Source organism: Peromyscus eremicus, chromosome 17 (assembly GCF_949786415.1).
Source record: "Peromyscus eremicus chromosome 17, PerEre_H2_v1, whole genome shotgun sequence".
NCBI classification, from domain to species: Eukaryota; Metazoa; Chordata; class Mammalia; order Rodentia; family Cricetidae; genus Peromyscus; species Peromyscus eremicus.
In genome coordinates this window covers 5,391,048-5,404,089 of record NC_081433.1, presented here as the reverse complement: position 1 = coordinate 5,404,089, position 13,042 = coordinate 5,391,048, and the positions used below count along the sequence as shown (strand labels likewise).

At 42.5% G+C, this 13,042-nt stretch overlaps 1 protein-coding gene across 1 annotated transcript in view; it reads right to left on the bottom strand.

The window, feature by feature from the left end:
• Window positions 1–13,042, bottom strand: part of Myo16 (myosin XVI) — a 363,210-nt gene that overhangs the window by 111,358 nt on the left and 238,810 nt on the right. The window contains exons 25-26 of the mRNA XM_059244646.1: window positions 12,210–12,290; window positions 11,719–11,924 (exon numbers count right to left, since the gene is read on the bottom strand). Of these exons, the coding sequence (XP_059100629.1) occupies window positions 11,719–11,924; window positions 12,210–12,290 (287 nt within the window). The remainder of the gene's footprint in view (window positions 1–11,718; window positions 11,925–12,209; window positions 12,291–13,042) is intronic.

Genomic DNA, 13,042 nt, shown 5'->3' with positions numbered 1-13,042 from the left:
AAGACACCTGGATGGTGATCAAGCCCACAGACAGATGTGAAATGGCCTTAGAGATTAGGGAAGTACAAAATAAGTCACAAGACAATAGTGTGTCGCCTAGAATAGCAAGATGAAGACCAACTCGTCTTTATGACTGTGAAAAGCTGTCTGTATAGTTGGAAGAACAAAATTCTTTGTCTTTTCTCTTATAATAAAGAAAAAGTTGGAATGGGAAAGACTCTAATCATCCCATTCCTGAAGTAACAATCTGACATGGGCTGTGCAAATTAACCATTCTGAGCAAGCAGGCACCAAATCCTGGGAGAACATAGTGCCTGCACCACGAAGCCAGTGAGCCCAAAACAAGACATAGGACGCAGAAGCTATTGCCGGAGACCGTAGGTAGTGTCAATGGTCAATTTGATGTCAACCAGACTGGATTTTAATCCTCTTGGAGGCAAACATCGGGGGTGCCTGTCAGGCATCCCCAGAGATGTTTAACTAAGATGAGGAGACCTTCCTTAGCGGGGCAACACTATCCTAAGGGCTGAGTGAAAAAGAAAGGGAGCTGAGTGCCAGCATTCACCTCTCTGCCTCCTGACTTCAGACACAATGTGACCAGATGTCTCCCATGCCCACCTTTCTGTTTCCCTGCCACAGTGGACACAGCTGCAGGAGAGCAAAGTAAATCCTCGCTTCCTTAAACTGTCTTTGTGGGGCATTTTACACAGCAATGAGAAAAAAAAATAAATGCATTTGAGATGTTATCAAAGTGTGTTCTTTCCATTGGGAGTCATAGCCAAAGCAGAGTCAAAGATCAGATGTCAACATGCAGCTGTGTGTTACTGTGTTCTGAGATGCTTAATTCAAGGTTGGGAACGGACTTACTGCAAGGGTGTTGGTTTCGACAGCAGGGCATGTTGAGTTTAGAAGAGAATCATTCTACATGTGAGCCTGCCCCCAACATAAGCTCAATGGATCTATTTTTTTTCTATGTGATGGCTACTTTTTAAAAGACTCTTCTTGGTAATTTAATAAATGTCAGACTTGAAATGAAATGCAGGCCATCATCAATGAAAACAACTCAGTGAAAGTGTAATTTTGTTTTCCTGCCTTATCCCTTTTCCTCATCTGCTGATGGCCTCATAGAAGTTCCTTCAAAACAAAGCAGGCAGCTTTCAGCCATGCTTCCTTGAATTGACGGTGCTGCTGAATGGAACTTAAATATTTAGTGTCATGGCCATCACAGCTGGAAAAGGTCACTCTGGTCCTCTCCCCATCCACTCAGCAGTTGTTGAGACTGCAGCAACACCATCATATTTTCCTACTGATTCCCCTACACACAGGCTTCCTTTCTAATCAATAACACTCATCTTCCTACAAATGTTATTGTTTCGAGTATATTAATGGCTCCTTTATAGCTTAAGTTATTCAATACTTGATTGCTGTAGATTCAAGTCTTACATAGAGCTAAATAATTTAGTCATTTAGATCTTTGAAAAAAGACAGAAGTTTACAAATATAATTTTATCCTAAAACAGTATGTTTTTGTAAGACTATGGATTTCTTGACAAGAACACATATTACTTCTATTCTAAAATTAAATACTCCTAAAAGTGGATGGCATTCATTCCTATACTGTAAATATTTACTAATTGAGCTGTCACAGAAGTCAGACTTTAGGTTTAAGAAGTGGGAGCTTTCAGGAGTATGGTGGAATGTTCTGTATTTCGCACGTTTTCTGTAAAGTGGGTCAGCCCTACTTGCGATCTTTCCTAACTTAAAAATAGTCTTTTACATAAATATGAGATCAATACAATTGTCTCTTGTGATGTGATGTTTTTATTGTTAAACAATATTCTTGCTGCACCATTAATCTCCGACTTCACAGTGTTCAGAGAACGTATTTAGTTCCTTCAGCATGTCAGAAACCCAAGAAAGAAACAGAAAACGCAGCCTTTTTTTTCCATATAAAACAGAAATGTGAATTCACAAACTTCTGTTTAGCTACTATGTGGCAAGAAATCAACCTCAGACAATGGTTCAGGATACTTGTTTGAAAGTGGTAATATTACTAAATAAACTACAGACACAACAGCCAGGACCATTAGCGCCTGCATCTAATGAACGGCTCTATGGGGAAATAGTTAGGACCAAAGTAAACATCATAAACTGTTCAGGCAATAATAAGTACATTGCCATTAGCACATTTGCTACGGGGTATCAATAAGTATTATGTTCCTACACAAGATACAAAGCTCAACAAGGAAATTGCACAGAAAATTGCATCAGTCACTCAAGTATAATTCATGCCACAGGTATTTGCTGTCAACCTGTCAACCACCTCGTGACTGACACTGAGTGGCCTTTTCCTAACAGCAAACTGTCTGCTGGTAATGTGAAGAATCTAGTGGAGAAATAAGATGAGACTTTAACCCTACCCTTGGCCAAGATACCTAGAACCACTAAGACTGAGCCAAACACAGCAGACAGGGGAATTCAGAGACAAGACCTCAGCCTGACATTCATGTTGGGGGTACAAAATAAAAAGACATGGAATTTCAGTTCCTTTGGAGTTGAGGATCTCCGCACTTTTTAAAATACATTAGTCTGTGAATTTTCATTTTTCACTGGGGGTCTTAAAGTAGTCAAATATAGGGAATTTCTGGGAGACTACATTTTCTTGTCAGAATTGCTCTTTTTTCTCATTTTAACACTTGCATTTATTTGGGGTGTAGAGTCCCTAATGAACTATTTTGGACAACTCTGGACAAGGCTTAGAGTGAGGAATGAAATGTGTTTACAGTCTTGAGATTGATGCAGTAATAAATTCTTGGCCACTCAAGGACTAGAGTGCAAGATCTACATTGTTTAGCCATGTTCCCAGGTGGCTGCCCAGCAAGGCACTGAATTGCTCATGATGGATGAAGGATCATTTTAGAAGATTACCATTATGTAGGACAAAACACATGACAATTGTATTTATTTATTTACTTGTGAGTGTGTAAGTGTGCTGTGTGCATGTTTTACATATGTATGTGTGGGTGCACTTACCTGTGCATGCATGTGTGGAGGTCAGAGGTTAATTTCAGGCACCTCTCTCCATTGTTCTTCACCTTTTATTTTCAGATAAAATATTTTGAGAACCTAAAGTTTATAGATTCCTCTAGACTTGTCAGTGAGCCCCTGGAGTCCTCCCATGTTTTCCCTCTTTCTACAGAGCAGGGGTTATGGATATGTGTTGCCCTATCTAGCTTTTAATGTGGGTGCTGCAGATTCAAACTCAGGTTCTTGTGCTTTCACAAAGGGCACTTGATCCACTGAACCATCTCCATAGCACAAAAAAAGTATTGCCAAGGCAACCTCACGTCAATGGTTTTCTTTGATTATAATTTTTCTGGCAGTACTGGGGGCTGAACCTAGGGCCTAGGCTGTGCTGAGTAAGTGCTCTATTACTGAGCTTCAGCTCTGGCCCTTACGACAATTAGTAATTACATAATACCCATTATCTGCATAATATCAATAATTACTCTAAAGGGCTTCTCCATCATGAAACACAGTGACCATGACCCACAAGGCTACAGCTCATGGTGACTCCAAGTCACAATGACTTTCTGACTCAATAAAAGTTTGTACAAGGTAAAAGTGAATGAATAAGTAATGAAGAAATAAATGATGAATGAATGAGTGAGTACTGTCCCAATGGGACAATAAAACCTGAAAGAGTAGAAATTGGGGTCTGAGCCAGATTGTGAAAGTGAGCATTGAAGACATTCATCGTGGGCTCAGCTATGGCTCGAGTGCTATGGGATGGTCTGTATGTCAAATGTGTTGCTCTGACTGGTCAACAAATAAAACACTGATTGGCCAGTGGCCAGGAAGGAAGTATAGGCAGGACTAACAGAGAGGAGAATTGAGAGAACAGGAAGGCAGAGGGAGACACTGCCAGCCGCCACCATGACAAGCAGCATGTGAAGATGCCGGTAAGCCACGAGCCACGTGACAAGGTATAGATTTATAGAAATGGATTAATTTAAGCTGTAAGAGCAGTTAGCAAGAAGCCTGCCACAGCCATACAGTTTATAAGCAATATAAGTCTCTGTGTTTACTTGGTTGGGTCTGAGCGGCTGTGGGACTGGCGGGTGACAGAGATTTATCCTGACTGTGGGCCAGGCAGGAAAACTCTAGCTACACTTGGTGGTAGAGCAGCTACAAACCACGCCAAGGCCTGACTCCAGACCCTGCAAAAAACACACAAACAGCAGCGATCACCCATCACTATCTACTCACTTCAGAGAGGACACTGTGCTCACTGCTGTCTGGGAAAGGAAAAATCTATATTCAGGTCGGTCACCCTGGGCCAAGTGCACACATCCTGCTTGTGTCAAGGCACTGAACGCCCACGCTCCTGTTCACTTCCACACTGCCTGTGCCACAGCTGAGCGTGCCACATGGCCTGCGAGTTTTCAGTGCCTACTGCTAGGGCCTGGAGAGACAAGCTCTGCAGACTGTTGAAGTAGAGTATGTTGGAGCTGCTGACCCACAATCCACTGAGCAGTGAACCAAGTTATAAACAAAGACATACCTGATTAGGCTCAAGTGGAAATTAATTTCCAGCCATTACATAAGCTTCTCTCCCAGTTTACGTTTCACTGAAAAATTGAAGGCCTTCCTTATTCCCAATTACACTAAATCTTATATAAGCACAACCAGTTTGGCACAACGAATACAGTCAGTTTGGCAAAGTTGCCTTGTAAGAAAATGTATCGTTGGCCAATCAAAACTTTCAGAGGCTTTAATACCCCCTGACCTTATAAATCTCATTTCTATTAAAGATGTGTTGAAAGGGGCTGGCATCTGCAGCCCGCCACAGGGACACTTTGGGATGGTTTCAGGACAGACAGCAACCCTAATGACTGCCTGCTTCACTGGCTAGCTGGGGCCCTTGAGTTTGAATCCCGTCAACTCATGTATGCTTCCTTTCAGTCCTGTCCCCACACCCTGTTCACACCATCATGGCTCTGTTTCCTTTACAGCACAGCCTTTCATCAGCCCATGTGGCTTCGACAAGCTGAATGATTCAGGCTATTTCCAGGCAGGATTTCTCCCAGTGTTGATCTGAAAACACAGCTCTGGCTACTCCCCCAGGCCAAGCATAATATAGTCATCCCGGGGCTCTTGCTGGACAAATCCTTCTGTCATTTGCAAATACGGTCACCTCATGAAGCATAAGCCTCTCTCTTCAGTGACAGTGTCTAACACTCACTGCCAAACTTAAATCACCCCTAACAGGAGCTGGCTCCCCACGACCCGGACAGCTTCTCACTGAACTACAAAAGGTTCCTGATGCCAGAGAAGGACAGAAACTGAGAAGGAAGAGGAGAGAGGACAAGAGGTCAGAAACAGAGGAGGAGCCATAAGTTTCTGGCACTATCATATCGCCTCACAGCACACGGTAAAACAATATGGATCACAGCATCAGCAGCAGGCAGAGTGGTAAAGAGATCACCAAGAAAGATGGCCAAGTCACAGCATATTCTCTCTCTCCTCTCTCTCTCTCTCTCTCTCTCTCTCTCTCTCTCTCTCTCTCTCTCTCTCTCTCTCTCTCTCTCTCTGCTGTGTGTGTGTGTGTATGCTCCCATGTTCATTTGGGTATATATGAGTATGTGAGTGTGTAGGTCAGAGGTCATCCTTGGATGTCATTCCCCAGGAAACATTTGAGACAGCTTCTCACTGAACCCCATGCTCTCTAAGTAGGCTAGTCATGTTAGCTATAAAACACCAGGAATGCGCCTGTCTCTGCCTCCCCAGACCTGGGGTGACAAGCGTGACCTACCGTTCCCAGCCCTTTTCCTTGGGTGCTGGGGTTGAACTTAGGTATACATGCTTGTGTGGCTTTTTTAGGGAGGTGACATGACCTTTGATAGTTCCTTCCTTCTATAATTTCATAAACATTTGGTAGTGTGATGTTTTTCAACACATGGAGTTAATTGTAGAAACAGGAGAACAATGCAAATCATGTCAGTTCACACCTGAGGCCTGGCTGTGGAGTGCTTTCCTTTGCTTCTATATATCCCTTGTCTCCCTTGTTTCAATATTACCATGTCAATTGCTTCTATTCTACTGAGAAGGTCTGTACTGGCTGTAACCATTATGCCTCACAGAACAGAAGCATAACTTGCTCTGCTTAACTAAGGAGGATCAAAGCTTCCTTTCTTGGCCCTTGGGAGCTTTTTTTTTTTTTTTTTTTTTAACCAAGGTAAGAAATATGGGCTGCTCTGCCAGAGAGACTGTCCACAGTGGGACAGTCAGGTGTGCAATATTCCTTTACAGTCCTGTATATGTTGCTGTGATTGGGTTAATAAAGAAGCTGATTGGCCTATAGCTGGACAGGATAAGTTTAGGCTGGAGAATCAGAACACTGGGAAGAAGAAGGGTGGGGTCAGAGGAGTTGCCAGTGAGACAAGGAAAAGAAACAGAAGGTACAAGATGAAAGAGAAATAATGCCACATGGTAGAATGTAGATTAAGAAATATGAGTTAATTACAGTTTAAGAGTTATCTAGTAAGAAGCCTGAGCTAGTGGCCAGTCATTTATAAATAATATGTTTCTGAATGGTTATTTGGGAGACACAGAAAAACTCTGCCAACAGCAAGGCACCAGACACGTGGGTGAAGAAATGCTCTTACATCCAGCTTTCCTGCTGTCTGGCCACATCTGTGGGAAAGAAGCCACTCATCCCAGCTGACTGAATAAGGAAGAAGAATAAATTTTTGTTTTGTGACAATAAGTTTTGGGATGGGCTAACAAGGCAAATTGACTGAGGTAGGATGTGCACACTCTGTTGTGTGTTTTATGTACCCTTCTTATAGATAGGGTCTTGCTCCATCCTGCGGGTGCTGCTTCAGCTGAATTTAAGAGAACAATAGGCCCATCTTTTCCATGTGGCCCACCAAAGGCATGTCCTGAACCCAAGAGAGTCCTGAAGCCTGAAGCAAAACCAACTTCATAGCTGAAATGAGCTGAGCCCCACTGCTGCCGAGCCCCAGTCAAATGTAAGAAAACTTGGCTATTGTAAAGCCCACATTTTGGACTATTGGTCTTTGTTGTTGTTGTTGGTCTACAGAAGAGGTTGGTAAGAGGTGATTCTTACAACGCCACCATGAAAGGTCTCACAATTAAAGAATCCAACAGCAATAGAGAATGTTTTTGAAACGAGGACTGAGATTAGTCACTCTTGCTACAGGGAGGCACAGACCCAGGCCCCTCTTAGGGTACAAAGTAGTGACAATCAAATTCTCCATAGAGAGCCTGAGAGTGAAGGTAAGCAAGTACATTAGACTCCACAGCAGATGCTATGCTTCTATTAGATTAGCCTGTAAGAAAGTCTGGGGCGGGGCATTTTCTTAATGATTGATGTGGGAAGACTTAGCCCACTGGAGGTGGTGCCATCCCTAGGCAAGTGCTTCTGCCTGTGTTGTATAAAAAAAACAACCTGAGAAATAGAAAAGAAACTCTTTCCTCCTCCTCAGCTTGCTTTTGGTGGTGGAATTTTGTTGCAGCGATAGGAAGCAAACTGAGACACACGTCTTCCAAGCAGCACACCAAGATGTCCTTCTCTGCGCTTGTAAATCAACCATCACACTGTAATCCCAAAATAAGTATTATCTAGATAAGCAGTTGTTTACTTCCAAACTGCAAAACTGGGCTACTTTCTCCTTTCTTCCATCTAGGACTTTTGAGGTGAGCACAGCTTTAATGCACGGCGAGTCTTTTGCTTTGATGGGTGTTAGTTTTCTGGTTGCTAGGATAAGTTGGTTGTGACCAGAAGAGAAATACTTTATGTCATATTTAAGTAGAATGCAGGAAGCGCTGTTTTGCATGGGAATGATATAAGCTGCTATCAGAGATTTCACCAGCAAATGTTTTCTATTAAATTCTACCTCCTTGCCTGGGGTCATTCCAGGGTGCTGGTGCACTTCTGAATACGCAAGGAGTGTCACAACAAGTCAGCTCATTGACAGCAGGGTTTTGATTGCATTTTAGTCAGGTTCCACAGATTGGTAACCTCACTGTAGATCAATGTTTTGGTTTTTTTTTTTTTGTCACATTCAGAGTGACGGTGACATATTTCTATTGAAATAAGTTAATAATGCCACTTCTGCTTAGCTATTTAAAACAAAGATGAGGAAATCACATCCCTTTCAGATAAGAAAATGCTCAAAGGACTACACAGACCAACTCACAAACGTGTTTTCCACACTCAAACTCTTTGTCTATTATAAACTCAACAGTATGGTTGTTATTTTTACTATGCAAAACTTTTACTCTAAATTGAGCATCAGTTAATTGCCTATTCCAGGTTTTGTGTGGAGACATTTATTTATTTGTGTGTGTGTGTGTGTGTGTGTGTGTGTGAGAGAGAGAGAGAGAGAGAGAGAGAGAGAGAGAGAGAGAGAGAGAGAGAGAGAAATTTAACCTGGAGCCTCACACATGCTAGGCAAACACCATCAAGTTATATGTCTGGATTCTGAAGATATTTACTTAGTGTCAACAAAGCTTGTCAATAAGAGATGGTCCCTGCTGAGAAGCCATTATCTTAGGAGACGTATAGACTTAAAACCTGTTCCTTATTTCAAAAGGTTAATTGCATAGTCTATTTTCATTAAGGTAGGCTCTGATGGAGAGATACACAAATACAGAAAGCAAAATAAAATAAATTCCTAATCATCATGATGTATAATGTCACACACCACACACACAGAGTCATGACCCCCACCCACCGTATTCTGTAGGGACACACCAACTCAGATGTCTGCTTGTTGTGATAAGCATTAGGAAGAAAAATAAAGCTACCTGGAGAGTCTCTGAGGGAGGTATCCCTTAATACAGACTTGACTGATACCACTAAGACAGCCTCACCAAACAAACAAGCAAAGGCCAGAAATGTGCTCTTTCTGTTGGTGGACGGATCCTGCCTCTTGTGCCTCAGACTATCTCAAACTTGGGGGAAGGCTCTTTAAGAAGCTTGGCAAATAAATGTTTGGATTTGGTGGAGTTTGGGTCAGCTGGAAATTTTATATTTTCTACATTAGGATTTTTTTTCATAAAGGAATTGGCATTTCAAGAGAGACATCGAAACAAAACAATTTCCCGAAGAGATTATGTCAGGGTTTTCAAAGCACTGCCTACCCTTCACCAGCTTTAATATTTCTGGCCAACTGTTAGAGACACTCATTCATAGCATTCACCTCAAGCCACAGAATAGGAGAACCTGAGCTCAGATGTATTGCGCTAGGGATTCAGATACGCATGGTATGGAAGAGTCTTTTGAGCTAGAAATAAAGTGGTCCCACTGACCAAACTCTAATCTATCTAGACCCATGGCCTTGAAAGAGCACAGGATGCTGGATGATGGCATCCCTCATCCATATCCCAGAACTACCATTCAGCCTTTGGTACTGAATCGGGGATCCCTCCCAAAGCACTCTTGGTCCCACCCTATCTTGGCCCCCATTCTGAAGGTTTAGGGTCCATTTGGGGATCTCTTAGTTTTAAACTCACATGTGGATCCTCTGGTTTGTTTCTTCAGAGAGCATAAATCTTTCACTTTTTAAAAACCTTACCTATGGGCAGGTTTATGACTTACTCACCCAAAGACCACTTGTACCTAACAGTACAGGAGGGCTGACCTCTAACAAGCCAATGATAATGCATGAAAAATTATAGTCTCATATTAAAGCTATATATCTCTGAAGACTGATTTGATTTCTACTTAGGAAATAGGAAAGATGGGTGAAAAGTTATCCTAATGAACAATAACCAGTAATGTGCCCCCCCACTCCCATCTAAGCCTCATAAGGTTCATGCTCATATCCAAGCTCAGTTTGCTCCTAATTCCCAACTTTGCAATTATTCCCTATAAATTATAAGTCTATAAAACAGTTATAAGCGTTACTATTATTTTTACCACGATTAATACTTACTTCATCTGAAAGCCAGCTATGCGTGGCCTCCCTCCTATGCTTCTGTGACATATGGCACATGTTCAGTCACAAAGCCCCGTCTACTGCTTAGCTGAGAGCATGCATGTATCTGCCTAGTGGTCTGTGAGCAACTTCAAGCCAAGATAGAGTCCTAGCAAAGCACTCGACTAAAGCTCCAGACCAAGTGAGTGCCCATTAGCATATATTGGCAAGCTAAATTAATATTCATCAACTACTTTCTTTAAAGTAGATTCATTTAGATTATTGATTTTCTTAAAATCAGACTAAGGTTTATGGTTAAATAAAAAACATTATAGATGGATGGGCTGGGGAAGATGGTCAGCTGATTCAGCCCTTGCCTCTTATATTAGTTATTCTTCTGTTGCCACAATAAAACACCATAAAAATAACTTAGGCAAGAGTTTATTTTGGCTTATGGGTCCAGGGGGTTAGATGTCTGTCATGATGGGGAAGCCATGGCAGTAGAAGAAGGGAGCTGAGAGACAACATCTCAACTTCACAGAAGGAAGAGAGAGTGAACTGGGAGTGGGGTGAGGTTATAAATCCTCAAAGCCCACCCCTAGTGACATAATGCCTCCTGCAAGGCTGCAGCTCCTAAAGGTTCCATAACCCCCATAAACAGTACCACCAACTGGGGCCAACTGTTGAAATACAGGAGCCTCTGGGGACATCTCTCATTCAAGCACCATACCTCTCAAGCATGAGGAGCTGAGTTCAGGTCACCAGCATCCACGAGAAAAAGCCAGACAAACTAGGAAGTGCCTACAGTCCTGACCCTGGGGAGGCAGGAACAGAGGTATCCCTGGGAGCTTGCTATCCAGGTCTTCCCAAATTGGTGTGTTCCATGTTCAATGGGAGACCCTGTCTCAAAGAGTAAGATTGGAAAGTGATGGGAGGAAGATGCTTGATGTCAATCTGTGGCTTACACACACACAGGAACATGTGCACAGACATATGCCTCCCTCAACAGGCATACACAAACATCATACAATACTTATGAGCAGATACACAGACCTGGAGCCCGGTGCAGCTTTGGAGAAGTTGTGAGTCCTCCTGGCAAACTGCTGTGGTAAAGGTGTGTGCCGGTGGGCTCATCCCCGCATAGAAAAGGCTCTGTTTCCCAACATTCCCCTCGTCAGTGTGCTGGTTAGGCACATCGTGCTTCGGGGTTGAAATTAGCTAATATTGGGGTCAACAAACTTCTCTATAGGGCCAAACAGTAAAAACATCTTACTCATATTTGAACTGTGTTACTATCTCTGTGACCATTATAATGAAAAAATGACCACAAACCACATACAAATAAATGCTCCTGCTACATTCCAGTAAACCTCCATCTACACAAACAAGGAGTCAATGTCCCCCCTGTGCTATTTGGTAACCATCATCTAAACTGTGTTTTCTTCATACAAGATAAAGGAAGAAGAATAACCACATTTATACCCATCATAGGAATGTGATACAAATACTGTATGTCACCATTTTATAAACCTCCGTGTCTATGGATAGCCACACTTGGGGGGACAAAATGGTTTCCAAAGCCCTGCCCTCAGTACATTTGGTCACTTTTTACATTAGCTCTGCCACTCTTCCCTGCCTCCCAGATTATCTTGTTTTCACATGACAGTAGAACCACTGAAAGTTACGCTCCAAAAAGAAACAGGAAGGACTTTGCTGAAATGGCATCAGTGTGGCATCTCCACGGAGGGCAGAACAACAGTTCCAGACTGACCTGGACAGGAAGTCCTCGAAGGAAGGGCGCACCGGGTACCCATAGCGGAACAGTTTCACCAGCCCTAGGACACCAAGGTACTGCAGCTGAGCAGACACGTAGAAGTGATCAAACACGCCAGGCAGCTGTGAGGTATTGGGCTTGATGCAGTGGATGAAGTGTGGACTGCCCCTCTGCAGCTTCCCGGTGATGTCAGCCAGAGATTTCTATGGACAGAGAAGAGCACAGCTCATTTCACAGAGAGACAAAGGAGTCTACACAGGGTCTCTGGATGCAATCCATGACGTATTTGTGTATTGCGCATTGGTTCAGTACGTGTAGTGTGTGTGTGTGCGTGTGTGTGTGTGTGTGTGCATGTGTGTGTGCATATGTGTGAGTATAAGTGTGGCTTTTCTTCTGAAGGTACTAAAGACATTAGAAATGGAAAACTGTAACATTGACACATTGCAGTTGGGACAAACACAGAGATTTTGAACCTGAATGCCACTAACCGTGAGTTGTGATGCTGTGGTAACCGGGTTTCCGCGTTCCAGTCTTTGAAGGAAAGTTGAAGATCCTTTCTTTTTTAATAACTGTGTGTGGGGGGTGACAAGGAGGACAGATTTATCGTATTAGCTTCTGGTTTAGAAGGAAAAAAAGAGAAATTAAGCTTTATACTCATGTTAATGCACTTGTAGACAAACACATAAGCCAGAGGTCATAAAGTCAGGACCCAAGGACTTTGATGATGTTGTCACAAGTCTGGGAAATGGGCAGCTGTGAGTAAGGTGACAGTCACTGCTGCTAACCTTTCATGCTCAGGATGCTCAGGGCTCTTCCTTACATCACCACTTCCCGCTCTCATCTTAATTTCATAGCAAAGACAGGTTAGATCAATACAAGAGGTTCCCTACAATGTCTTGGCTATTTACTAGCTCTTCACATTAGTTGTGAAATGTAGCTTAGGTTGGGGCAAAAAAAAAAAGATGTTATTTTGTTACAATTTTGTTCTTATACTTGCTACTCTGCTCTCTAAACTTTAAGACAATTAGCATTACACAGCTGTATGGGTTTGATGCATTCTTGGTCCCCCCCCCCCCCCCGCTTTATCTGCTAAAAGGAATGGGTTAGTAAGGTGCTTATCCTTGGAAACTGACAGAAAGCTGTGTTCTTCAATAAATAATAAAACCAGCTTTTAAAAGAAAAACACCATATGTAGCAAAAATTAAGTGATAATGGAAAAAATTTAAAAGACAGTGAAAAGAGTGCCATTGAGTGAAGAAATAAAGGGCAGGAGGTAATTAATTAAATTTCACTGGGGTTTTAAAGACGCCACATTACATTT